This window comes from Papio anubis, chromosome 4 (assembly GCF_008728515.1).
Source record: "Papio anubis isolate 15944 chromosome 4, Panubis1.0, whole genome shotgun sequence".
NCBI classification, from domain to species: Eukaryota; Metazoa; Chordata; class Mammalia; order Primates; family Cercopithecidae; genus Papio; species Papio anubis.
In genome coordinates, this window is record NC_044979.1 from 24,380,789 (window position 1) to 24,406,890 (window position 26,102).

General features: G+C 37.8%; 1 protein-coding gene across 9 annotated transcripts in view; it reads right to left on the bottom strand.

Moving 5' to 3' along the window:
* Positions 1 to 26,102, bottom strand: part of LRGUK (leucine rich repeats and guanylate kinase domain containing) — a 129,305-nt gene that overhangs the window by 75,852 nt on the left and 27,351 nt on the right. For 7 of the 9 annotated variants that reach the window (XM_021936281.2, XM_021936282.2, XM_031665143.1 and 4 more), the window contains 4 exons: positions 19,252 to 19,376; positions 14,208 to 14,351; positions 2,840 to 2,920; positions 385 to 471 (listed from right to left, as the gene is read on the bottom strand). In XM_021936281.2, coding sequence (XP_021791973.1) covers positions 385 to 471; positions 2,840 to 2,920; positions 14,208 to 14,351; positions 19,252 to 19,376 — 437 coding nt within the window. The remainder of the gene's footprint in view (positions 1 to 384; positions 472 to 2,839; positions 2,921 to 14,207; positions 14,352 to 19,251; positions 19,377 to 26,102) is intronic. The other 2 variants (XM_031665144.1, XM_031665147.1) reach the window with 2 other exon arrangements.

A 26,102-nucleotide genomic window follows, 5' to 3' on the forward strand; every position in this document is an offset into this window, starting at 1 on the left:
ATAGTACATTTTGTTGTTAAATGAATTTTTCAGGTAACACAGATAGAATCACACACCTTCCAAATAGGATAGTTTTTCAAACTGATAGTCTGCCATACAGCTATGACCTATATAAGTGGAGTGTTGCTTCTGTTCCCTACGGCCAACCTCTTCACTGTACTAACAGCAAGTCATCAGGCCTTTCACTACATTTGTGTTGATACTCACCTTTGCAGAGGGTTAAACAAACAGATCCTAAGACAAGGAAACATTCCCTAAATGAATTAATGTACATATTGTTATGTGTCTTATTTATTGATTATATTGCTTCCACAGCAGGCAACACGAGCTTTTGAGCATATTAACCCATAAACACAATGGCAATGGTATGACATGATTACATACCTTTTCTTCCACTTTAATCTTCTTCTGATCTAATTCTGTTAATCGCAGAAGCATAAAAATTACGGAGAACCAATATTCAGACTTTTCCTATTTAAAATATTAAGAGGACTGCTCAGTTGCCTTCCTTTTCCCAAAATAACAAGCACCAACATTGGGTTTTCATGAGCTTGGGCCTTTCACCTGCTACCTCATCATTCCCACACACACCCTCACAGGGCTATGCATTTCACACTTCCCAGTCCCCTTACATTAACTTAATGCAGACTGTGCCTTGTAACTTATAAAGGTCTTCAAGTGTACACTCTTGTTAGTCTCCCTGTGAGATTAGAGATTAACAGGACAGGTGGGTTACCCTCATTTCTTTTTTTAAAATTTAATTTAATTGGCCGGACGAGGTGGCTCACGCCTGTAATCCCGGCACTTTGCGAGGCCAAGGCGGATGAATCACAAGATCAGGAGATCAAGACCATCCTGGCTAACACGGTGAAACCCTGTCTCTACTAAAAATACAAAAAAATTAGCCAGGCGTGGTGGCGGGTGCCCGTAGTCCCAACTACTCAGGAGGCTGAGGCAGCAGAATGCCGTGAACCCAGGAGGTGGAGCTTGCAGTAAGCCGAGATCGCGCCACTGCACTCCAGTCCCTGGGTGACAGAGCAAGACTCTGTCTCAAAAAAATAAAATAAAATAAAATAATAATAATAATTTAATTTTAAGTTCTGGGATATATGTGCAGGACGTGCACGTTTCTTACACAGGTAAGGGTGTGCCACGATGGTTTGCTGGACCCAGCAACCCATCACCTAGGTATTAAGCCCCGCATGCATTAGCTATTTATCTTTATGCTCTCCCTGCTCCTGGCCCCCGACAGGCCCCAGGGTGCATTGTTCTCCTCCCTGTGTCCATGTGTTCTCATGGTTCAGCTCCCAGTTATAAGTGAGAACATGCAGTATTTGGTTTCCTGTTCCTGTGTTAGGTTGCTGAGGATAATGGCTTCCAGATTATCCTCATTTCTAAAGGCTACCAAGCCTCAGAAAGGTGAAGCATCTCATCTAAGATCCCGTGGCCAGTGACTTCAACCCTGTCTTCGAACTCCAACAAGTCTCAATTCTGCCAATAATGAAACTTTAATATTTTATATTATTTTGTTATTATTTATATGCAATATTTCATATTAATTTGTATTGTTTATTATGAATTTTTGTAATAATAAAATGATATTCATTTATCAGATAAACTCCTTATTACTCCCTACCATCAGGATTATCTGCCTTTTGGAAATATAATTAGAGTTTTCGTAGTAAAAAGCTATGCCTCTTTGAGGGGAAAAAAGACATTAGATATTAGCAGATAATCTGTTATATATTAGGTTGGTGCAAAAGTAATTGTGGTCTTTGCCATTAAAATAATGCAAAAACCACAATTACTTTTGTGCCCTCCCAACAGATGAGACCGTATATGAGGTGAATGTACAAAGCTTAGGTGTAAATGTTGGGGGGAAGGTTTTGTGTATAAATCAATTAACATGTGTCAAAGGGCTTGTGATGCTTATTCATGCGTATGCACAAACACCCTTCAGGGATCTGAAACTGAGGTGTGCTGGCCACTTTAAACCCTGCCTCTTACTTTTCCAGAAATGTTTTTAAATTGCCTCTCACTGTTCCTGTCCCAAGGGCAGTTTTTAATTTATAAATCTTTCTTATATTTTTTTTCACCAATCTGGACATTTTCATCAAGATACACACAAAAAGAAGGTTACTAAGAGCTACATGCAAAGTGAAGAGCCTGTGGAAACTAAGTGAAGGATACAGGTAGAAGAATGGAATGAAGGACAAGCAGACAAGGAAGGAGGGAAGGAGACCGGGAGAAAGCATCAATCAATGGAGAGAAAGAGAGGGACTCGAAACACAGTCCCCGATCCTTCAAACCCAGAGGTGTGAAGAACTCCTGGGAAATGTATTATTTTGCTCTATAATTATTTTACATATACATCAATTTCATGGCTATATCCAGGTAAATTAGGTATCTAATCTTAGATTTTCTTTCCCTTGTTATAAAATAGGAATCACATTCTGTCTCCACCTACGTCTTGCATTGTCTAATGTGAGAGAACATTGTTCTGTAATCTTATTACCTCTTTCCTGTAACCTTTAGTACCACCAGGGATGAGTCACAAATGACCAGCAGAGCAACTAAATGATATTCAGTTTCAGGCTTTCCTTCAGTGACAGTCATGTGACAGCTTGTTAGTCATGAAAGAAGATCTTAAGTCTTAAAAAAAAATGGTCACTGTAGGTACTACTAAATCCTTCCTTAGAGAGAAGGAAGATAGACAAATTCTAGTCACATTTCTGATATTCTTTTACCAAAAGTACTTCTTAAACAATTCCTAGATAGTTCCCCTCCACCCTCCCACTTTCTTCTCTCTCTCCCTCCCCTGATATAAGTAATGTCTCACCTGAATTGGATTTTTCAGAAGATTGAGAACTCGAAGGATGGGTAAATTTTTGATGTATTCTATTTCTCTCAGCTCAGCAATCTGTTCAATCAAAGAAAAAAAAGTATCAACAGACTAAATGCACAAACACAACAGAAAACAACACAATAGGAGCCAGTTTGGGTCCTTTCAATTCAACTTATTTTAAAAATTGCTCTGTCCAGCTTTTTAATGAGAATTCCACAGAACTACACAGAACAAGGGAAAGAGTGCATACCCCTTCTATAAACATGCATGCACACAACCACGTTTTCTTTTTTCTTCTCTAGGTAGGGAACAGTAAGTTTCCTCCTCTTACCCATGTTCACTTTAAGGCAGAAATAAAATAGTATTCACAGTCAGAAAAACAGTACAAAAATGCATCCAAGGATGACCTGGTTACCCACCCCACCCCCGTTCCTAGCCCACCAGCCCCCCAACTTCCTTTCCCAATTCTGCTTCTGCCAACTGGTCATTTGTGATTTTTTTTTTTTTTTGAGATGGAGTCTCACTCTGTTGCCAGGCTGGAGTACAGTGGTGTGATTTTGGCTCACTGCAACCTCCGACTCCCTAGTTCAAGCGATTCTCCTGCTTCAGCCTTCTGAGTAGCTGGGATTACAGGCACACAGCACCACGCCAGATAATTTTTGCATTTTTAGTAGAGACGGGGTTTCAATATGCTGGTCAAGATGGTCTCAATCTCCTGACCTTGTGATCCGCCTGCCTTGGCCTCACAAAGTGCTGGGATTACAGGCATGAGCTACTGCGCCCGGCCAAAGTCTTCTTACTGCATGCACATATATGGCTTTATCATTTTTTCCACCAGAGAATTAATTCAAGGAAAGGTAAAAAACTAAAAATCGTATGACGTATTTCTTGATGGGTGTGTACTGTTCACCTGGAACTCTTTAGCTAACTTGTACACTTATGTTTTATATACTTTTCTGTATAGGTTTTATTTCACAATTTTAAAAAGTAGCAGAACAGAAAGAAAAAAAAAAAAGATTGCTTGACAGTTCCTTAATTTGACCAGGAATAGCAGTTGGGTTGTGGCAGGCCTGAATTCTCCACTAAATTAAAAGCAAATAGGTTTATTAAAATTTTTGTAATTAGCATAATTACAATTTTATATCAAGTGTAGATATTAAACTTTTGCAAAAAGTTAATCATCACTTTTTCATTTCTATTTTTCTCCAAATCATTTCTGCATGCATTGGAAAGCACTCCAACAGAAGGGTCACCAATAACTCCTGAGTTATCCAACCACAATACACAATTAAAATGCAAACTAGACCCAAAGCCAAGTCAGAGGACAAACATATGCACCATGTTCAAAGGATGCCATTTTCAAAGATATAATATGAAAGGCGAACACCAGAGTTGCAATCTACAACCTGCACACGTTAATCTTGTTAGAGCAACATTATACTATTATACACATCTTTTTCCATAAGATGACTAAACTGTCCATCAGCCTGCCATTTGGATTATCTTTTTTTTTTTAAAAAAGGGATCAATTGTTTTCTATTGTATTATTCAGGGAAGTGGAAAAGTAAACTTGTAAACAATGGATTAATTTTCTTCTAGCATTCCACCTGCTCTTGTTCTTTTTTTTTTTTTTTTTTTTTGAGATTGGGTCTTGCTCTGTCACCCATGCTGGAGTGCAGTGGTATGATCACGGCTCACTGCAGCCTCGACCTCCCTAGCTCAAGGAATCTTCCTACCTCAGCCCTCCACCCCCAAGTAGCTGGGACTACAAGTGTGCACTGTCAAGCTCAGCTAATTTTTGTATTTTTTTGGAGACAGGGTTTTGCCATGTTGCTCAGGCTGTTCTTGAACTCCTGGGCTTAAGCAACCCACCCACCTCAACTTCCCATTCCCAAGTGCTAGGACTACAGCCATGAGCCACCACACTGGCCTGCTCTTGTTTTTGGACCTAACACTAATGTTAAGAGATGTGTTCCTTCATTTATCACGTCTCACCAACAAGTTGTGGCCATGTGCATTTGCATACATTGCTGGTGAGAGTGGAAACTGGTGCATTCTTTCTATAGGGCAACCTGATGTATTTCATGTGTTTCATAAGCTATGAACCAGCTTTCCCACTTCAAGAGGCTTATACTAAAGAGATCATTTGTATCTAATTTTTTTGTAAACATTAGATTTCCCTCAAGGCCATAGTCTCTAAGCATCATCATCCAGATCTAAAGGGAACCACTAAAGTCTTTTCTTTAAATATATATATATATAATATGTAATTTCTATATGTGAAATATTCTATATTCTAATTTTTTGTAAAAAAAATTAGATACAAGAACATTCAGTCTAACATTATCAATAAAAGTAAAAAAAGTGTAAATTCCTAAGAACACCACGATCATGTAATTAAATGGGTAATAGTACAGTCCTATAGTAGCAACACTACACGCTCATTTTAGAGGATAGTGATATTTACAGTGATTGACATGGAAAGATCTTGATATGTTTCAAACACCATGAACACAGTGGTCATGGAATATACAAAATTATACTGCCACAAGATGTCAGCTGGGATCAGTTGGTTTTTTGAGAGTCAAATGAAAGGGACACATTTTCCCTTCCTGGCCTTCCATGGGTAGGATGAGGTGAGAGGGGAGAAGGTATGGGGTGACCTGGCTTCACCTCCCCATGTCTACTGAATTAGCAAAGTGCCACAGATACTGCTTGCCCTGCATGCGCCCTCCCTCTCCTGCACAACCTACCCCAAGGACTCCACCCTCACATCTTTTCTCTGCAAAGCCCACAAAGCCAGGACTGTGTACATAACAGACTTTTACAGCAGGAGTAGAGACAACAGCACCCCAAACAGCTTCCAGTGAAATACTGCCTGAAAAGTTATGTTCCTACGGGAAGTTTAGTCATCCGCTGCCAAGAATGTCATCTTAGCACAGTTGATCCCCAGACTCCAGTCCAGCCCATTCTCTCATCTCCTTTGCCCCTATTGACGATAGTCCACAACTCCACCCCCAAAGCATGTTGACTTCCTCTTCTTTTCTTCTTTTACCATTTCCCTCAAGGCCATAGTCACTAAGCATCACCATCCAGATCTCAAGGGAACTACCAAAGTCTTTTATTTAAAAAAAAAATTATATATACATATATAATTTCTATATGTGAATATATATTTATATATGTGAATATATAAAAATATATAAGCATATATAAATATATGTTATATATACACACACACATATATATTTGTCTTCTTAGAAAACAATTGGGTACAACCATTAAAATTTTTTTCACTGCCACATTTAAACATGAATCTGTGCAGAAAAATATTTTTCAAACTGCAGGGAACCTATCAAGTAGCTGCTGATGTTGGTAAGTGCATTACTGGAATAAGAATCAACAGGCAGATCAATGGAACAGAATAAATACTCCAGAAACAGATCTTTTCAGTATTGGTTTTGTTTCACAATTTTAAGAAGGGGGAAAAAGAAAAAAAGAAAAAACAAGATTGCTTGACTTCCTGAATTTGGCCAGGGTTAGAATTTGGGTTGCAGCAGGCCTGAATTCTCCACTAAACTAAAGACAACTAGTTTTATTTAAGTTTTCTGTACCTTAGTAGAATCTTAAGAGAAATAAGAATGGTGTATATTTAAAAGATGAACCACAAATATTTTTCAAACTGTGGGGATCTATCAACTAGTTGATGATGTTGGTAAGCGCATTACTGGAATAAGAATCAACAGACAGATCAATGGAACAGAATAAATACTTCAGAAAATATTTATTTCTGTATCAGTGAGAAAATTAGTCTTATTCAATAAAACTATTTGTTAAATGAGTTAATTAATGTGAATTGGTTAGCACAAGGCTCGGGATATAATGGGTCCTCAATAAATGATAGCTGTTCTTATATTACTATTAGATATTGAAAAAAGTAAATTGATTTTTTACATTTTTAGTTATTGTGGATACATAAGAGTTGTACATATTTATGGGGTAAATGTGATATTTTGATACAAGCATACAATGTGTAATGATCAAATCAGGGTAACTGGGGTATCCATCACCTCAAGCATTTATTATTTCTTTGTGTTAGAAATGTAACAATTCTACTCTTTTAGTTATTTTGAAATATACAGTAAAATATTATTAACTATAGTCACCCCATTGTGCTATTGAATACTAGATCTTATTCCTCCTATAAATTAAAATGTTTGTTTCAATTATACCATAAAATAAATTATGGATTAAGAGTTGAAAGGTAATAAAAGAAACCAGGGGGAAAAGGTTTAGGTGAACACCTAACAGATTTCAGAACAGAGAAAGACTTCATAAACACTTTAAAAATAATAAAGGAAGACACAAAGAAAAATATTGATAGACTTCAGAAATTACCTTCAAATGTATAGCAAAAGTACAATGAGTACAACGAAAAGTAGAATGATAATAATATAAATGATAGTCAAGGGCATGAATAGACAATTTCTAAAAAGAAAACTAAGTGTCTAACAAACAGGTCAAAAAAATGTTTAACCTCATGAGTAATCAAAAATTTTTATATAAAATAATGCAAAATACTGTTTTTCTCTACCAGAGTGACATAATTTTTAAAAGATATTGGCTCACAAAGGTGTAGTAAGATACACTTATAATATAGTGTTCTAACTGGTAGGATATTAATTAGTATGAACCTGCATGAAATATAGTAAGAGTCTTAAAAATGCCCATATCCAGTAATAGTATTTCCAAGAATCTATCCTAAGTAAATCATTTAAAATATACTTAAAGGTTTATATATAAGAATATACACTACAACAAATTTTAAACATAAATTTCAATAAGTAAATGACTCAATAAATCCTGACATATCCATTCAATAGAATATTTTACCAGTATTAATCAGAATTCTGAAATGTTGGGACAATTTATTTCCTACCTTGGAATTAGATGCCCACCTCACACTACCCACAAAAGTAAATCCCAATTGGATTAAAGACTAAATATGAAAAAACAAAACTTGAAATTACAAGAAAATATACAAGAATATTTAAAACCTGGGGTATAGAAAAATTTCTTCAATAAAACATAAAAAGCAGAAATTACAAAAGACCGTAGCGAAGAATAACTTTCAGACCTCATACTCTAGTCCCCAGACATAGAATTTTACTTGATATATAAGTTTTCTAGGGTTTACATAACAAACTACCACAAACCTGGAGGCCTAAAACAACAGAAATTTCTTCCTTCCACAGTTCTGGAGACCAGCAGTCTGAAATCAAGGTGTCAGCAGTCCCGCGCTCTCTCAGAAGGTTCTAGAGAACCCTTCCCTGCCTTCTCCAGCTTCCAGTAACTCCAGACCTTGCTTGGCTTGCAGCAACATAACTCTAATCTCTGCCCCATCTTCGCCTGGGTCATCTCATGGCCTTCTCTATGTGTGTGTGTCTTCTTCCCTTCAGCCTCTTATCAGGACATTGGGTTTAGGGCCACCCTACATCCAGGATGTTCTTCTCTTTAGATCCCAAACTTGATTACATCTTCAAAGATCCCTTTTCCACACGAGGGGACATTCACAGTTTCCTGGGGTAGGCTTTTTGGAGGAGAGGGGCACACAATTCCACCTGCTATACTTAGTAAGGATTAGCTTCCAAGAGAAGTGGCTCCACGGACAGGGCTTGCCTTCTGTCACAGACAGCTGGCACAGCATGCCCCCACCCTGCTGTTGGAATGGGACACTCTGCCTCTAAGGTTTAGGACAAGATAAAGAACCATGCACCAGGGGTTCTGGATGACAGTAAGGAGGCTGGATGGCAGCACTGTCACCCAGTCACCTGAGTCACCTAAGTTGCAAACCCGGGAGTCGTCCTCAGAAACATTTTCTTCCTCATCCACCACCTCCAATCTGCCCTAGTAATTCTTCCTCAGAAACATCTCTAGACCCCAGCCTTCCTTCCCCTTCCTTACTACTGCTACCTGATTGAAGGCCCTCATCCACTCAGCTCAAACCACTCCTCTGATCTCCAGTCACCATCTCCCTTCTCTGCCCTGTAGGAAGACACTCGAGCCTCACTTCTTATACACAATCATTCCAGAATCTCATCCCATGCATCTCAAACATCACCCAAGCACTTGATAGAAGGGAGGCAAATCTGGGTATTCCTGAGAGTTCCTGAGGGTCCTGCATTCAGTCAACAAATATTCTTTGTTTTTTTTTAAGAGATAGGGTCTCGTGATGTTGCCCAGGCTGAGGTGCAGTGGTGTCATAATAGCTTACTGCAGCCTCAACTCCTAGACTCAGGCCATCCTCCTGCCTAACCTCACAAGTAGCTGGGACTACAGGTACATGTCACCATGGCCAGTTATTTATTTATTTTTTGCGGTGGGGGAAGAGATGGGAGTCTTGCTGTGTTGCCCAGGCTTGTCTCAAACTCCTGGACTCAAGTGATCAGCCTACCTTGACCTCCCAAAGCTCCAGGATTACAGATGTGAGTCACCATGCCTGGAGCCAAGACAACAAATATTCTTCAGTGCCATCTCTGAGCCAGGCATTGCTCAAAGTGAACAAGATAAAGTCCATGAGCTCTTGAAGCTAACATTCTAGTTGGAAAGCCAGTGAACTCTAACAGATGTGAAACTAGAATATGCAATATGACACAATCTCAGGTAATAGTAAGTACTAATGGTAAATTAAAAAGTGTAAAGGGATAAAGAAAACAGGGAGGGGGTGCTGGAGAGGCCAGAGGAGGGTCAGAGGCCATTTTTTGTGAGAGTTTGCCAGAGGCTTAAATGAAATGAAGTGAATTTTTTTGAAGATGAGGGGAAAAGCTTCCAGCAGAGACACCAGATGTTATGAAGCTCCAGAGGTGGAAATACGCTGGATCTGCATGAGGATCAGAAGAAAATGGCTGACTTAACATTCCCAGTCCTTCTGCAAGGAAGCACTCACCCCGCCAGCTGCCCCTGAGAGTGCTGGTCTCCATCCCCAGTCACATAAACTGGCCACTGACAGCCAGTCCTACGTAACCGGCCTAACCAAGTCAGATGGCGAGGAACATGTGGTCTCCTGGTCAATGGCCGGCACTCTACTCAGTGAGCCAGTGCTAAAGCAGGCAAAGGGCAACTATCCCTGCTGACCCCATCATCATGGAGCCAGGGCACCAGGAAGCAGGCCAAGTCCATCACTGGGATATAAGCATTAAGAAAGGGGTCGGGGCAAAGGGGAAAGTCACACTCACCTTGATCTGAGAGTTCAAAAATTGTTTCTAAAAGTGATGAAGCAGCATCAAAACCTGGACTCAAAGTGTGCACCCATTAGCACTCTCTGCAGAGAGCCAAGACTATCCAGAGAGCAGTTGCTGAGCAGATCAGGATATCCTGCCTTGGGCATCCCCTTTGGGTGTAAGGAGGCCAAAGACCTCCAAGGGGGCCTCCCTCCTGCTTGCATCCCAGGGCAGGAGTATGTTGGCCAGGTGGAATGGAGATTGACTTTAGCAGGAGATCTGATCACACCGGCATCAATGGTATGCCTCTGCATCAATGTTTTCAGGCCCTGCAGGCCCCAAGGACTCACCCAGTCCAACCCTTCTCATTATAGGCCTAACCTAACAAACCTAAATCCAGAGAGAAATAAAGTTCACTTAGAAGTCTGATTGGGTTTAATGCCCCCAAAGTTCCTTTTGCTCACATATGTGAAGAGAAGTGTGAGCCAAGGTTCAATGAAGAGGGGGGTAATGCACATTGCTTGCCAGGGACATTAAATGGCATCTGTCTTTGAACAACAAGAAGCAAGGAGTCCTCGGCAAAGAATGTTCTGTCTATACAAAGCATCACAAAAATAGAGTGGAATAATGGCCTTCAGCTGCCATTGTCCCCATCAGCATTCAAGGAGAATGATTTAGAAGGAAAGCCAGAGCACTGCAAAGAATGAAGAGACAGGAAGCTCTGGGAGGAGCACTTTTATTACTTAGGATTCAAGTTCTCTCCATGCTTCCATTGCTTTATGAGTATTACCTTGCGAATCCTCACAAAAATTCAGAAAAGTAATTGGGAACCGACAGTGTGAAATAATGACACTGAGACTTAGAGAAGTAAGACAGCATTTTTCTAAGTCACTCCCAAACTGATATCTTGCTTCTAGAAGAAAGGACTGAGGTTATAATAGAGTTAACAGCTTGGGATATGTTTTAAATGCAGGAAATGATGTAAAATCTAACAAGACTACAGAGTAGAGGGTAACTAAGGTCCCCAAATCCCCAGCTGATGGTAAACATTCTCAAGTGGCCTTAAAAAGATGTTCAAATGATCACATGTGGGTGCTACAATGTCTCAACTGCTAAAACCAAGTACATAATACTGATGCAGTGCTACCAATAAAACAATATTCTTAATGTCAGATTAATCATATGAGAAGCAGAAGCTAGGTTATGTTTCTGCCTAATGATAAATTTTCCACCCCGATACACAGTATTCTCAGTAGTCCTGGAGAGTTCTCTGAGGAACTCCCCTGAAGCCTCAAAGAATATTTCAAAGTACTGCTGGTTGCTCCTCAACCTGCCCAGGGGGGAGCCCGGGAATAAGGTGATTGTTACAGACCTCATGGGTGCCAAAGGATCCCCCTTTGGGACACGTGGCCATTTTTTTTTAACGGATCCTCTTTAACATTTGAAAATTATAAACTCCTTTCTTCACATGATGATATTCCTCTTTTTTCTTTAAAGTTTGTCAAATACAATTTGAAAAGTCTCTTGAAATGGAAGAGAACGACATACTATTTGTGAGGTGTTTCTAGATCTGCACTGTCCCAAATGATAATTACTAGCCACATGCAGCTGCCCAGCACTTAAAATATGGCCAGGATGAACTGAGACATACTTTAAGTGTAAAATACACACCGGATGTCAGAAATTTATGGAACAATAGAAAGTTAAATATCTCATCAATAAGTCTGTACGTAGATTACATGTTGAAATGACAACATTTTGGATCTACTGGGTTAAGTAAAATGCATTATTAAAATTAATTTCATCTGTTTCTTTGCACCTTTTTACTGTGGCTACTGGAGAATTTTAGATTATATCTGTGGCTCACATCTGTGGCTCACGTGATGTTTCGCTGAGCAAGCACTGTATTGGGGCATTACAACAGGCCCTTTCAGAAGGGAGGCCCATTAGCATTTTATGTACTATATCACCCTGCAGAGGTTAAGAACATTGAAACCGGAGGCAAACCATTCTCTGTGTGCAGACTGGCTCTGCTATTTGCTGGATATATGACTTTGGGCAAGTTACTTAACCTCTTTCTGCCTCTGTTTCTTCATTTGTAAAATGAATAATGGGTTATAATGAGGATTAAATGAGATAAAGTGCTTAGGAAAGTACCTGGTGCATAAAGATCCTCAACAAATATCTCTAGATTATTTTATGACCAGAATTGTTACTATTATCATTACTGTTACTCCTTTTCCTAAATCCTTAGATGCATTGAGTTGAGATTTAATGAGTGCTTCCCACCTTTTCAACAGCCCCTGTATATATGTGAGAACCATTTTAAGTAAGAAATTTTCTAAAAATCAGCCTTCAATGGCAAATGCATGAAAAGGACACTAAAACCACACGAGACGGAGATTGTGCGGACTTCCTAAGACACGTGGTACAGTGAACAAAGATTGTCCATTAGAATTAACTGGAGAAGTTGCCAAAACAACTAAACATACAAGTCAAGGACTCACGCCTGTAATCCCAGCACTTTGGGAGGCTGAGGCAGGTGGATCACGAGGTCAGGAGATAGAGACCATCCTGGCTAGCGCAGTGAAACCCCGTCTCTACTAAAAATACAAAAAAATTAGCTGGGCGTAGTGGCAGGCGCCTGTAGTCCCAAGCTGCTCGGGAGGCTGAGGCGGGAGAATGGCGTGAACCCGAGAGGTGGAGCTTGCAGTGAGCCAAGATAATGCCACTGCACTCCAGCCTGGGCGACAAGGAGAGACTCCGTCTCAAAAAAAATAAAAAGATATATATATACACACACACACACACACACACACACACAAGTCAAGGAGAATGAGGAGGAACAGTTTTGTCTGTGATTCAAAACTCATCTGTTCCCAGGACTAATAACTGACTTTTCTTGATTCTTAGCAACCAAACAGATGAGGGAAGTTTGTTGGAATAAAAGGCTCATCGCGCAAAACTGACAAGCACCACCACAGCAGAACACAGCAAGATCCCCACTACGGGCCAGCTCACTTGAGCTGACACCAACTGTCCCTTTCAGGCTCAGCCCAACTTTTCATTTTCAAGAAGAAATAAACATTCAACCTCCTTATGAAAGTGTTCTCCCAAAAATGTGATGAAGTATTCAATAAAAATAAAATAACTTTGTAGACCTTACAGCATAAGAAGTCAGGTAAAGTTACCAACTTAATATACCATGATTAGGAGCACAAATGCTTTATTAAAAATAAAATATAAGAGTGAAAGCCCGTTTCTGTGATTTTTGAAGTGTGCATTATTAAGCCAGACATTAAAATTTGAATAAACCCAGTCCCCAACCCATCATGTAGATTGGTATATAAGAACTCCCTTCCCGTGCCTCTTCTCTTTATTTTTAAGGGTTTAAGCCTTTCCTAAGGTATTTGCATTTTTAAACGTTTTAATTTTTTTAAATTGACAGATAAAATTATAGGTACTTACTGTGTACAACACGATGACTTGAAATTCATCACATCATCATGTTACATTGTGGGATGGCTAAATCTAGCTTTTTAACATATGTGTTACCTCACAAAGTAATCATTTTTGTGGTAAACATGTTTAAAATCTACTCTCTCAGCATGGAAAAATACAATATATTTTTATTAGCTATAATTGCCATGTTATACAATAGGTCTCTGGGACAAACTCCTTATGTAACCGAAATGTTTATCCTTTGACCGACATCTTCCCAACACTTCCCTTACCAATGCCCTAGACTTTTCTTTAAATGGCAGACATGGAGCAACACCAGCCTATGGCTATTCTTACATCTCTAACTTCCTTACTCAGATATTTCAGACATTCCTACTGCCACATTTCTACACAAAATTTTGTATGAACACGTATACTTCAGAAAATCATCCACACGTGGTTGCAGTTTAAACCTTAAAAATAATGTAATTAGGAATCATCACATTTTCAATAATTAAGATTTTAAATACTTTTTAAAAACAATCTTTCTGCAACTACTCTAGGAATTTTGCTGGAACAATATTTCTAAGCTGGCATTTAATGTGTCCACCCTTGAGAAACCAAAAATGAAGGGTCTGTGCTTCTCTAGTATGTCCTCTTATGTCGACACTGAAACCAAGACATGTGAAGTACAACACTACCTTATTATCCTCCAGGTCGATCACTTCCAGGAGGTCATGATTCTCTAAGCCTTGGAGGCTGCTTATCTGATTATGGGACAGATCCAGATTCTGTAGGGCTTTTAGATCCTCCAAACCTGTGATTGTCTCAATCTGGTTATTGCTCTAAAATAGACAAAATACATTTAATGTCTCAAAGACCTCTCAAGGAAAAGTTGTAATGGCAAGTTTTCATTTTGGATACTGACCCAAATCTCTCTAAAAAAATCAGTAAGGCATTCTTGTCCTTCCCTCCATCCCATTTCCATCATTCACCACTCTAAACACATACACATATCCCAGAAAGAAGTTCCAGTGTTTCAGCTGGAAAACTCAGAATATAATATTTTCATTAAGGTTAAAGCAAGATGAGTATTCAAATCAGTAAGAAAGAAAAAGGCAGGTAATTTAAGCTTTTAACACTGCACACCTAAAATGTAATGACAGCATAACTCCAGATATATCATTAGAAATATAAATGTAATGTAATTATTTCATCATCATCACAAGAAGCCACTTGACTCACTTGACTATTATAATCCCCACATACATTTTGTTTTCAGCAACACCCTAAATATAATCACTCATGTGGTGAGGGTGCTAGTAGTCTGTTATCTTAGTGTTCTCCAATGAGTCATGCCCCCAGTTATTCCTGCCCTTGTGCAGTTCCCTCCACTCTTTTTTTTTTTTTTTTTTTTTTTTTTTTTGAGAAAGAGTCTGGCTTTGTAGCCCAGGCTGGAGTACAGTGGCACGATCTCGGCTCACTGCAACCTCTGCCTCCAGGGTTCAAGTGATTCTCCTGCCTCAGCCTCCCGACTGGCTGGGACTACAGGTGCACACCACCATGCCTGGCTTATTTTTGTATTTTTGGTAGAGATGGAGTTTCACCATGTTGGCCAGGCTGGTCTTAAACTCCTGACCTCAAGTGATCCACCCACCTTGGCCTCCCAAAGTGCTGGGATTACAGGTGTGAGCCGCTGCACCTGGCCGCGGTCCCCTCCTCTTAAACTAGGCTGGACCATGACTTAGCTTCACCAAAGAATATGGTAGAAGTATGCCAGTTCCAAGCCTAAGACTTAAGAAGGCCTGGCAGCTTCTGCTTTTGTGTGTCAGAAGTACTGAGCTACCACATAAGAACTGCAGTTACTCTGTTGGAGAGAACTTGTGGAGAGGTTATATGGAAAAGGAAATGTCACATGGGGAGACATCCTGACACTAAATAGAAAAACCTAGCCATTCCAGCCTCTCAACTGAGCCAAGCCCCCAACCAATATGCCAGGTAATGCAGCAAGCCCAGTGGAAGAACCTCCCAGCTGAGCCTGGCTCAGATTGCAGAATTGTTAGTTAATACAATGGTTATTTTTCCAAGTCACTAAAACTGTGGTAGCTTGTAATGCAACAGTAGATAACCAAACCAAGTTTTTCAATAATTCACACAAAAGCATCTTCCTCACCAATGAGAATAAAACAAAGATTTAAGACTGAAATGTTGTCTTCTTCCCCAATCTCCATATACCCATAACAACAAATGACAATAACAATAATTCTCTTCCCTCTGTATTTTCCCTGGTACATTTGATAGCAAGAGCTCATTTTCATCCTATTTTTTTTTTAATTTCATTTCAATAATGAGCAAGATTTGTGTTCATTAGTTTAATTCTATGGCTTTAAAACCATGTTAATAGAATGTTGATAATCTACAAAGCTAAGTGATAGCACACAAGGGTTTATCATAGTATTCTTTTTATTTTTATTTGAAAAATATCATAATAAATAGAAAAAAATACCCATAATCCATTTGCCAAAGTACAGTCAAATTTCCTTCTGTCCAGAGTTCAAAAGTTATATAAAGTATAATAGAAAAGGGAAAGAAAAAAACTACACCAAACCTAACATCATATCCATATTAATTTAACATACTGCAATAAGACCCCAATAGCCTATTCAAAATATCCCCACATATCAAATTTATATACCATATATTTCTTCCTAAAGAACTCTGAAATGCTTTAGATGTGGTAGATAGACTGTAATTCTTAATACACTTCTTCCCAGAGAACTTTGAAGTCCTTTAGGTGTGGTAGATAGACTGTAATTCTTCCCACAGTATCTCTAATGGCATTCAAAGTGGTAGATGACATTAGAAGAGTGAGCATAGAAAAGTTTAATTAGATAGCCTATAGTCATAAAAGAAACCAGAACTGAAAAAAATTTAGAATCACAGAATTTCTGAATTGAAAGTTTTCTAGTTAAACTCTTTATCCAATGCTGAAAAACCAATGCATCTCTCCTAAAAGTGGACATCCAGCTTCTGCACAAAAACTTCTTTCTGCTTGTTTCATAATGATTATTTGGGAAAAGACTTTTAGAATAAAGCCATTTTCTTGAATAAATGAAATTAGAAACATTCTTAACCAACCAATTTTGGAAGAAAAAAACAAGTAGTGTTTACTGTGACAAAATGAATTTGGAATGCATTGTTATTACTTGCTAAGAAGCTGGGTGACAGAATAGCCCATTAGTGAAGCACATTTTCCACTTATATTAATCACAAAAGTTCATATTCGAGAATTAACAGTTGATTTGTATGGTGAGTTGTTCTTCTTTCTCTAAATTGTAAATTATTTTCAATAGTAACTAAAGCTGCTGGTTTCCTGATTCCATGAATTAAAAATAAAAGCATTAAAAACTATTGAAACAAATTTTACAGATTTTATTAAACTTTGGAAAAGAAAACCTTTCTATTCTCAAAAAATTAAGAAAAATGAATGATAGTATATTCCATGTATTCTAGTTGATCTTGGGTGATGAGGGCAGAGATTGGGAACAATCCACCAAATCTAAGAAAATAGAAGTATTCTATCCTTTTTCTAAAAGCTACCTGAGACAGAACTGTCAACATGGATTATTTCTTTTGTAATTGAAACACACTCTTAGGATGAAAATGCTACATATTATTATTCTTAATAATGAGTTCATTCTCATTTCCTTAAGCACACCCCTATATCTTTTTCTATTTACCATGCTCCACTTTAAATGAATGGGAACATCAATACAGAGAAGTTACGTAAAGAAAAGAACAAGATTCCAACAGACCACAAAATGAAGCATACATGCTGCTAAAAAATCCTTCAGACTGTCATAATTTTAAAATGTGACTTTCTTTTCTAACTTGAACATTTTCAATCTAATTTATCAAATTCGTTTTCATTTATGTTTGGCTTACATGCCTTCATGGGCAGAAAACATGAAAGATCAGGAAAATTATTAAACCCTCAGGTTCATCCTCAGTACTGGGATGCCATTGCTTTATCCTGACCTAACTCACTGCAGGAATGGAAGAGGTTTGGTTTGTGGTTTTTGTTGTTGTTGTTCATTTTGTTTTGTTTTGTCTTGTTGAGACAGAGGCTCTGTCACCCAGACTGGAGTACAGTGGCACAATCTCGACTCATTGCAACCTCTGCCTCCTGAGTTTAAGCAATTCTCCTGCCTCAGCCTACCGAGTAGCTGGGATGATAGGCGCCCGCCACCGCGCCTAGCTAATTTTTGTATTTTTAGTAGAGATGGAGTTTCACCATCTTGGCCAGGCTGGTCTTGAACTCCTAACCTCGTGATCCACCTGCCTTGGCCTCCCAAAGTGCTAGGATTACAGGCATAAGCCACCATGCCCAGCCTGGAAGAGTTTTAAGAAAGCACTTCGAGCTCTAAGCTAAGGGAAAAAAAAATTAACACATAGCCAATCTTCAGTGATCTGTGGTTAAATAAGACAGAAATAGTGTATTGCATATGTCAAAAATCAGCAGATAATCCAAGATGTCATTTCTTTTTTTGTTTGTTTTCTGAGGCAGGGTCTCACTCTGTTGCCCAGGCTGCAGTACAGTGACATGATCATGACTCACTGCAGCCTTGACCTCCTGGGCTCACGTGATTCTCCCACCTCAGCCTCCTAAGTAGCTGGAACTACAGACTTGCGCCACCATGCCCAGCGAATTTTTTATTTTTTGTAGCGACAGGGTCTGGCTATGCTGCCCAGGCTGGTCTCAAACTCCTGGACTCAAGTGATCCTCCCGCCTCAGCCTCCCAAAGTGCTGAGATTACAGGCATGAATTGCAGTGCATGGCCCAAGATGTCATTTCAAGCAACAGTTTCAACAACCCTCTGTGGGATAGTTCTCGTAAGAAATTTACAAGCTACAAGCCTCATGGCTTGAAATTCCACCTGCCCACCCCATGATAGATGTAATGAAGAATAGTAAAGCCACCCAAGGTGGTAAGAGGTAGGAGGAAGGAGAAGAAAGAATCCTGGATATTTTACAGACAATACTGTAGACCCCCAAGTTAGGGAGCTATACTGTTATTTCAAAAATATTGTGCATATCTTTGGGACTATTAGAATTCTGCTGAATTTCTGAAAATTGAGTCATAGTCACACAGCAGGTCACACAGCTTCAAAAGAGTGCCCTCTGTGGGAAAAAATAATCCCATTTAAACTTTCTGATTGGAATTGTTCATTTATTCTTAGCACTCTTTTTTATTTTGTAGAGTGGAAGACTAACTAACACATGTTAAAATAAAAGGACTGTCAAAATTCAGTGCCCAGAAAACATCTTGTGGTTCATTTGAAAGCAGTTAAAGTGTTAACAGCAATAAATACTATGCTTAAGTATCCTTAAATGTTATTTTCACCAATAAGATATTATAAAAAATATTTGTAAATACATGCTAAAAGTATACCTTTCTTCCCTAGTATAAAAACTCAATCATTTCAAATATTGAATTTGGATAACAAATTAGCAAATCATTTTACTTTAGCATGAAATATTGCTTTCTGTCTCTCTCTCTCTCTCTCATAAGCACACACGCACACACACACGCAAATGGTAAAGGAGTAAACAAAACTGAAGACAATAACATTTCATGAAGGAATTTGCTCTTTATATATTTGAATCCTAAGTAGTCATAATTCACGCAGTTACTAAAAATATGAACTACTACTTCTATAAAGAAGGACATTTTGTTAGACTCACCAGACTAAGTATTTTGATTGGTAACTTATTTAAGCCATTAATTGTCATGATCTTGTTGTTGGCCAAACTAAGGTGAGTTAGATTGTTGCACTTCTCTAGTCCACTGATTTCTTCTATCTCATTGCCTATATACCACGACTACGTTTAAGGAAAATGTTATTAAAAGCATTTGGAAGAAAAAAAGAATCAGTGTTAAATCATCAGTAGACAAAGCAGCCCGCAGCTTAAATAAAGAATGATTATATGCCCAATATAGGATGATTATTAATCCTGAAATACATTTTTCCATACAGAACATGTCATATTTTATACAATTTTTATTTTAAAAAGGCATAGCAGCCGGGTGTGGTGGCTCATGCCTGTAATCCCAGCACTTTGGGAGGCCAAGGTGGGCAAATCACGAGGTCAGCAGATCGAGACCATCCTGACTAACATGGTGAAACCCTATCTCTACTAAAAATACAAAATTTAGCTGGGTGTGGTGGCGGATGCCTGTAGTCCCAGCTACTCGGGAGGATGAGGCAGGAGAATGGTGTGAACCTGGGAGGCGAAGTTTGCAGTGAGCCGAGATTGTGCCATTGCACTCCAGCCTTGGCGACAGAGCGAGACTCCATCTCAAAATTAAAAAGGCATAGCTTTTGAGTGTGCTGGGTTGTATTTGACTCATTTAATCGGTATGGAAAGAAAAATCACCGTGGCTCACAGCTGCCTCGTTGGCACTGTGTTTTCCCTTGATCAGTTAAGTCCCCATGAGAAACTCATGTGTGTTCCCACAGGCAGAACTAACTACCAGATCGCCCTGCAGGGGCAACATGCACCAAGCATTATTATCCTCATAACTGGGCTAAGAGCCTGGGAGATGTCATCTGTAGCAAATGGGTGGTCCAAAGACAAATACCCTGTTATAGAAAGGAACAGCCCTTTCTTTCTGTCTACATTGACCTCCATTCTCTTTGTAAAATCAATGAGGCTTAAACTCTGTCTTACTTTCTTCATCTGTTAAGTTCCATTTATTGTGAAAATTTTAGCTTATCTTCTGTGTTCCATCTTGTAGTCACCTAACACTACAATCTCAAAGTCATTAATTCTGTTCAGCTCTCTCTGTTCTCAAACTCTTTGACCAATTTCCAGGATTTAATGTCATTTCCCCATCAAAGCTCAGGTTTTCCTCTCAAGTAACCCATGACATCTCCATTTCTCAGCCACTCATAATCTGCAAGGCATCCAATCACCAAGACCTGCCACGTTTTTGCCTTAAAATATCTCTTTAATGATTTCTTTCCTTTTTATTCACTCCTCTGCCAACTTAACTCACCGTTAACATCAATAGTTACACTAATATCCATTACTTTCTGCCCTAAAGTCACTCTACACACTGTAGGCTGATTAATTTTTTAAAATATTGATTGAATATGTTTCAATTTAAAAATTCTCATCGAATTCCAAATTCCTCACTCTTCTATCTAAGGCCCTTTACTATAAGCAAAACCTGTTTATCCAGTTCCATCTACATTATCATCCAATGAGAATACCCTATTCCTGCCAGGTCAATTTCTCAATAGTTCTGGAATGTACCAAGAACTTTCTTTTCCCTACTTCTTTCTAAACCACACCCATTCTTCAAGACAACTCCAAATCCCACTTTTTGTTTTTAACATTCACATTAAATCAATATCTTAAGTATTTCTTTTTGACATATAACACTCATTCTCTTACTATTTATTTTCTTACTATTACTTTTTAAATACATAAATAAGTGAAAATGATAGGCTACAAGAACATGTTCACAACATATATTAAGAGACAAAAGATTCTACCTAGAATACATTAAAAATGACAATAAATCAATAGAAAAGAAACAACCCAATAAAAAATGGACAACGAATATGGCCAGGCAATTTCCAAAAGAGTGAATCCAAGTGGCTAATAAACATATGAAAAGACATTCTGTCTCACCTGTAGTCATGAGAATGCAAATTAAGATAAGCTGCCATTCCTTACCCATCAGCTTGGCAAACATTTTAAAGTAAAAAGTTTTGAGTAACAGATACTTTTATACTACTGAGAGAGTTCATTATGATATAGCCACTTTAGAGGCAATTTTGCAATGTCTATCATAACTGTAAATATGTCACAGCCATTCCATTTCTTAGTATATATTCTAGACAAACCATTTCTTCCTCAAAGCCTCTCCTGGTCATCTTCTAATCTCTAGCTATCTCCTTCCATTAATCAGAGAAACAAAGAATTTTTTTTAAAAAGAAGGAAGAAGTCATAAATATCACAAAAACATTATGCCTCCATAATTATTTGTAATTATCCCAACTCTACTACTTAGTAGATTTTTCATTTAAAGTGGGGATAGTATCAGGTGGCCATTAAGGCCAAAAGTTAGGTCATGGGAAAAAAATTAGAAAATGGGTGTGAATGAGCAACAAACCATAAATCATCTCACAATTAAAAGGCATTGATATCATTACCAAATTACATTACATGAGGCCAAGGAAGCACATCCTCTATCTCTTGGCCAATAGCACCGAAATGAAAAATTCAAGGTTAGGATTAAGCCTGAAAATACTTAGGCCAGAGAAAGAGGTAAATAAGGAAACTAGACAAAAATGTAAAATGTACCAGAAATTCTTGGGTTTTCCTCAATGGTTTCAGTTTCAATCCTTGGATTGAAGTACAGCTCTGTTTGTGGTCAATACGCATTTTCAAATCTGTTTCCATAAAGCTTCCTGCCAGAATAGCCCTACAAACAGATGTGTGTGCTCACAAATACTATCCTTTCTGGTTCTATTTTCTTTGGGCTGCTTAAATAATTGTTCTGAAACTAGAACAAAGACCAGATCTTTGTAGATACAGATTGTAACAAAATATGAATATGAAACATGAGAAATAGGAGATCAAACTATCTCACTCAGGTATGGATGAAATAAAATACCCTTGGAGCAGGCAATCTTTGGCAACAAAAACTATGCAAGGAAAACTTCGAATGGCCATATGTCTCAGTTTAGCAAAGACAGGAATCACGTTTAAGTCCTATTTTAGGAGCACTAGAGTGTCCTGGTAGCTCTACCCCAACCAAGGTGAAGATACTCTGAATCACGGCAGAATAAAACCAGTGCTTCTGGGTATCTGCCTCAGGAAGTATTCTCATGGGAAGCAGGCAAGGATCAGAAAACTAGAAAACAGGAATCCTGAAATTATCAAGAGATATCAGGAATCAAAAAGGAAAGCTTGTTTATTATGTCTACAGTAATTTTCTAAGACATTAGAGGCTAACCACAGTTCCCTTGGTACATCCAACTTACTCTCTGGCTTGGACTCCCACAGCTAGTCATGTGTTCTGAAATTAGCACTGCAAGGACAGAGAGGAGGAGGAATTCAGACGCTCACTGCAATCACAGCCATGGTTTCTGCAGGTACCATTGCAGTCACTAACAGCACTGGGGCAAAGGAGCAGGAGTTGCCTGAACATCTCTGTTGAGAAATATGCTCATTCCAGAAAAATTATTTCCTCCTATTTCTCAGCTTTTCACTCTCCTTTAAATATCAGGGAACTTCAGGCACTCTAAATTAATCAGGCTTCTGAGTATAGAGAACTTTCTATAGTGACACAGCAGCTTTTTCCTCTACTTGCTCCCACAGTCACCTCATGTGTGCCTGGCGGCACTGCCAACAGTCAATATGCAGGCCTGGGCCATAGAGAGCTTTGAGTTCATAGTTGGTCTTCAATATCTTTATCTCCCCAAACTCTCGTTCTCTTAAGAACCTTCAGAAAATGTTACTTGCCCTTCCTCCTAACGTTATTCGTGTTCTTTCATAGGTCTTGGGACTTCCTGATAAAAAGAAACATAATCTGATAAATCACTACACATTACAATGAGTTAGCTTACTGGGTTAATCCTCTTAGGTATATTTTAACTTTAAAAGACCACTATCAGGAGAAAGAAACTCAAAAGAACTCAAAATCATCATACCACATTCCAGCTCTAAACTTTTATGATTCTGTGAATAAATCTTTTAAAGTGAAATTGCAGATCCTTGGGGAAACTGAATGAAAGAATCCTGTGGCACTTAAGCATAACTTTACAACTGGGGAAAAACCCAACAATATATTTTTACATTTTGACGATGCTGTCAGTAGTTCACAATGCTTGACATGAATTATTCACTAGTTCAGTATTTGCTCTTATTCATTTGTCTACAATCATAAAATATGGTTCGGGTGTATAGAAAACAGTTACTGAGAAATAGTAGGAAATCCATCACAGTCTTCTTAGTGGAGAGAGCTGCAATGATGGCTTTAATCAAAACCAATCCTGAAAGATCTATATCACCTTACCAGTGAAAAATGCTCTTCACTGTGGGAGAGAATCTCTCCAAGAAATGAAACACGCATAGTTTAAATGCCTCTGTGACAAAAGTTGTAATTACTCAATGAATTGCAACATGGGAAAAACAATGGAATTCAGAAGTCTCAGTTCAACCATTTAGCAAGTTGTTGACCCTTCTGGAGTCCCAGGCTCCTCTTCCATAAAATAAAATAGTGATTAGCACTAGCTGATCTCTAAATTTCTGTCTGGAATTAAATTTCTATGAATTTTTAAATTCCATTATTCTATCATCATAAATTCTAATAAACAACTAGTCAATGTTTATAGGTAAAGAATAAACTGTACCCTTTCTTAAGAACAAATATACTTACCTAACCTTGGCAAAGCTTATTGTATTGCAATTTAGGATGATTATCAATTAATCATCAATTATCCACATATGGAAAGACAAAATAGTGTAAGATAAAAAATTGATATCTTATAGTTACCGATTCATTCTGAAATATTGATATAATCTACTACAATTACACTGTCGGTATTACTAGCTCAACTGATTTGTTTTTATTTTAAAGAATTATTTTCAAAGAAATTAATTTAGAATTTTTGGGTTTTTAGATTTTTACATAGAGCTGAGTTAAGTTTAATACTTGATTCACCATTGACCTATGCTTGACTGATTTTATTTTAAAAATATGAGCATGCTTGAAACTAGTGCCCCTCAGCCCGATCAGTAGAAAATTAACAACTTGAACCTACCTCTGCATACCTCTCCTGTCAAATCCCTGTGTCTCCTTCCCAGAGATAGTAACTATGCTCAGTTGTCTCTTTCCTCTTACCTTCCTCCCTTAGTTTTAAGCCTAAATTTTATTTACATGCAGGTAGATATATTTCATTCATTTTCTCATACTGTATGATATGCTGTTGTGTGACTATACCATAACTCATGCTTTCTCTTATGAATGTATGTTTGGGCTGTTTCAATTTTTTACTAGTACAAGCAATACTGCTATGAACATTCTTATACAATGCTCCAGGTACACATATGCTAAACTTTCCACGTGTAGGAGTAAAAGTACTAGGTCATAGTGAACTTGGATGCTCAACTTTATAAGACAATATAAAATTGTTTCCTACGGTGGTTGAACTAATTTCATACCCACAAACAAGGTAAAAAGATCTTCTGGATCTACAAGTTCTCCAACACTTGGTATGTTTTGATTTCTTAAATTTTGTCAATTGAATGGATATAATACAATATCCATTAATATCCATTAAGAGCACATATCATGTGGTCTTTAGTTGCATTTATCTGAATACAAATGAGGTTGATATCTCTTCTTATGTTTATTTGCCTTCTCTGATTTATTTTCCATAAAATTCTTTTTCTCATCTTTTATTTTGCCCATCTTCTTATCCAGGGACATGGGATATATTTCTCTTTAGTTAGGCCTTCAACACCCTTAAATAGAGTTTTGTTAGTCCCCCTACCCCCACAAGTCTTATTCATCTTTAATAAGATTTGTTTTTATTGTTTTTATAAATGGGTTTCTTTTAAAAGTTGTTTTCTAATTGCTTGTTTCTGGCATACAGAAATGCAAATGATTTCTGTTTATTGAAGTCATATCTAGTCATGTTGTTGAACCCTCAAAACTCTATTATTTCTAGTAGCTTATTGCACATTTTTAATATTCTCTATAGATAAACATGTCATTTGCAAAGAATGACTTTTATGTTCTCCTTACTAACCTTTACACCTTTAATTTCTTTCTCTTGTTTTATGGTGTTGGCTAAGACCTCCAAAATAATGATGGGTTGAAGTGGCAATGGCAGATATCCTAACTTGTTCCCGTTTTAAAGGAGAAAGCTTAGAACATGTCCCCAGTTAGGATAAAGTGTATTTCAAAGATTTTTGTAGACATCCTCTATGAATTTGTGGAAATTCCCTATTACTAGTTCACTGAGAGTTTTTATTGTGAATGAGAGCTGGATTTTATTAAATTGTCTGTTGAGTCTCTATATCTCTGGATCATAAGGTTTATTTCCCTTAATCTATTAACATAGTTAATTATGTTTATAGATTTTCTAATATTAAACTCTCCATACACTCCTGAGAAAAACTCAATTTGGTGGTAATACATAGTCTTTTTAATATACTGTCAGATTCTGTTGCTAATATTTTGTTTAGGACTTTTACAGATACATCATGGGTGAGACAAGCCTGTCATTTTCCTTTCTCTTATTGCTCCTTGGCTGGTTTAGATATCCAAGTAACCTCATTAAAATGAATTGTGAATATGCCTTCTATTTCTAGTGTTTGAAAGAATTTGTTCACTATTGGAAGATCTGTTTTGAAAATTTTGGGTCTAGGCTTTTTTGGTAGAAGATTTTTAATTTTTTAATTTAGCTTATTTTAATTTATAATAAATTACTTTTATAGTTATAGGACTACTCAGGGTTTCTATTTCCAAGCTAGATGTGTAATATTTTCCTAGGAATTTTTGTATTTCATCC